Source organism: Helianthus annuus, chromosome 10 (assembly GCF_002127325.2).
Source record: "Helianthus annuus cultivar XRQ/B chromosome 10, HanXRQr2.0-SUNRISE, whole genome shotgun sequence".
Classification (NCBI taxonomy): Eukaryota; Viridiplantae; Streptophyta; class Magnoliopsida; order Asterales; family Asteraceae; genus Helianthus; species Helianthus annuus.
The window spans coordinates 56,255,410-56,258,602 of NC_035442.2; the positions used below are offsets into that span (position 1 = coordinate 56,255,410).

The following is a 3,193-nucleotide window of genomic DNA, read 5'->3' on the forward strand; positions in this document are numbered from 1 at the left end:
CCACCAATGGTTTTGTGTTTTCCTCAGAGAGTCTTTAATCTCAGGGAAAAGTAAGAAACATGATGTTGTTTCAAGATCTTCTACTGAGGCTGAATATGGTCCTATGGTTGTGACTACATGTGAAATTGTTTGGTTATGATGGCTTCTTGAAGACATGGGGGTTACCATCTCTTAGCGTACTCCCTACATTGTGATAACCAAAGTGCGACATAGATTGATAAGAGCTCTATTTCATGAGCGAACAAACCATATTGAGATTGACCACCACTTCACTCGTCATTATCTATAGCTCAGGACCATTTCTTTTCCATATTCTTTATCAGCCTTGCAGATTTCTAATGTTTTCATGAAGGCTTACTCGGTAACTCGGTTTCGTTTCTTGTGTGACAAACTCTCAATGCTTATTGTTGCTGCATTGTGAGTTTGAAGGGGGATGTTAGCTTAATAAAGTTAGTAACCCTAAATAGTTGCTCTACTTAGAGTCTTGCTTTTCTTTGTTTTTTTGTATTAACTTTTCATTATAATATAATCCTAGCCGTTTTTCCTTTTGTACATGTTTGTGATAAATAATCATCCTAGGCTTTGATTCCTAAGCATAAAAATCTTGGTGGTTTCGAGGTGGGAGATATTAGGAGCCTTAACTAGGTCCTCATCATTAAATGGAGGTGGCAGTTCAAAGAAAATCCTCTTCATTTATGGGCAAAGGTTATGAGTTCCATACATGGGTTATACATTCGTTCTTGCTCTTCCTAGTTAAGAAAAATGCCATAAGGATGTGGAAAGACATCATGTCGGTCAATAGAGACGTGGAGAAACACAATTTAAGGTTACCAGACTACCTTATCGGGATTGTGTGGGATGGGAGACACATGTTTTTTTTTTGCTAGAATGGCGATGTTAGTAAGTGGATGCAAAGAAATGTGATGATATAAAGTGGTGATAGGAGTGGAAAATAGACCCATGTTTCGCCACATAATTTAATTAATTGGGTCGCATTATGGAGATTCTCATACCCTATAGATTATTCGGGAAGAAAGACAAGTGGGTTTGGAAAGAAGTGAATTCCAACGAAGGTCTTTGTAACGTGGAGTGCCTCTAGATAATCTCACCTATGGCAAATGCATTTCATGCAAAAGTCTTCAGACACACCACACTTGCTGGTCTCATGTCTTTCGGCTGGGTCTGTTTGGTGGTATGTCTTCGTGTGGCTCAAACTTCCTAGTCGTGGCTCATTCAATTATGTTACAAACTTGTTGAAGGTGACCGAGTCTCAACACAGGTCTAAGAAATAGAGCTAGCAATAGGTCACTTATTTGAGACACGATAAGACCTGCTTATTGAAAAGTACACTACGTGATTTTTTTACCTTTTTAAGAATAAATTAGATTAGGAGGTTAGGATCCATCTTTTCTTCTTCTTGGTACATAAAACTATGTTATAGACATGAGATATAAAGCAGTTTAAAACGAGTTGTATTCATGTTTAATACTTGCGTTATTTGCGTCGGCAGAGACTTGTTAAACATGATAAAATACGATTTGCCAGCCCTACTAAGAAATGGAAGAAAGTCATTGAGGCTGTGATATTCATCACTAGGTGGAGATTTTGGAAATGAAGAAATGACAACGAGTTCAATAAAAAAGTGACACGATTGCGAACTTGGTTGAGTGTTTTAAGGAAGGCCCGTTTTTATGGATAAAAAATAGATTCTAGTTTCATAGCTTGAATCGGGATAGGTCGTGTGATTTCAATCTTCTGGATATAATTATATAACTCGGATTTCCCAATTTCTCGCTGACCCATTTTTCTTTATATTGATAATTAAGTTTATTGTTATAAAAAATCCACTTAGTTATTGGGTGAGGATGGGAGATCCACTTCTTTGCCATTGGGTTAACGGACACAAAGAGGAAAGAATAGTGGGGTTCACCCTTTTCACTATACATGACCTAATATAGGAGCCAATGGCAATTTGAAATTATTTATTTGAAAAGCTAAATTAAATACCCACCCTTAGGAGAGATTTCCTTTGGGGTACAACAACGGAGCATGCGAAAATGAAATGGGTAGCTTGGCAAAATGTCATGACTCCTAAAGACTTGGGGGGAATGGGCTTTGGGTCATTGCGTGAGGCAAGTTTGGCAATGATGGCAAAGTGGTGGTGGAGATTCAAGGAAGATAGAGACGGCCTTTGGAGGAGGGTAATATGGGGTTTACACAATAATACACGTTCATGGAACTTCATCCCAGTGAAGTTGTCCATGCCGGGTCCTTGGAAGCAAGTAGCGCAAGTAGCTAGTGACCTCGAAGAGATGGGTTTGGATCTGATCTCTATGTTTCGCGGTTTACCGGGTTGTCAGTCACAAATAAGTTTCTGGAAAGAAATATGGCTTTTTGAGGAACCACTTTTCAGAAAATTTCCTAATCTCTTTGAGATTGAAACTCAGAAAAATGCAGTGGTGGCTGAAAGATTAAAAGTGGAGGATGGGGTGAACACTGTTAGTTTTATGTGGAGTAGACTCCCAATGGGTCAAGTTGAGGAAACAGAAATAAATGAACTATTGGCTGCACTAAACAGTTTCACGCTCGGGACTGGATCGGACAAGTGGAATTGGCGCTTAGAGAGTTTAGGCATATTTTCTGTTAAGAGTCTGAAGAAACTGATCCAACAACTTTCTTTTACTGACTTAGGGCTTGAATTCGAGTGGAATAAATGGTGCCCAATCAAGGTCAACTTCTTGGTTTGGAGACTAATACAAGATCGGATTCCAACAGTGATTGCCCTTCAAAGAAGAAACGTGCATCTGCCTAGCACCCAGTGCAAGTTGTGCCACGAAGAAGAAGAAACGACACTTCATCTGTTCGGTTCTTGCCTCATCGCACAGTAGGTTTGCGAGCACGTCACCCGATGGAGTAGGATAAGACCGATTTATGTTTTGGATCTCAAGGATTTGGTTCACGTACATAACCAAAACCGAGGCTCGAAGAAGTGGAAAATGACCCTATACCTGGTTATTCAAGCTGCAATTTGGTGCCTTTGGAAATGTCGGAATGATGTGGTATTTAACCGAAAGAAAATGATTGTCGCAAACCTTATAGAGGAAATCAGGCTTCTTGAATTTTTATGGATGTGCAGCAGGTGCAAAATTCAGGATCTTAGATGGGATTGCTGGGTGGACTTTGATTTGTCAAC

General features: G+C 39.5%; 1 protein-coding gene across 1 annotated transcript; it reads left to right on the top strand.

Annotated features, from left to right (window-relative positions):
* The first annotated feature begins 2,057 nt into the window (after positions 1 to 2,057).
* Positions 2,058 to 2,888, top strand: LOC110882366. Its single transcript, XM_022130405.1, has one exon. The coding sequence runs from the start codon at positions 2,058 to 2,060 to the stop codon at positions 2,886 to 2,888; it is 831 nt and encodes a 276-aa protein (XP_021986097.1).
* Positions 2,889 to 3,193: the final 305 nt, after the last annotated feature.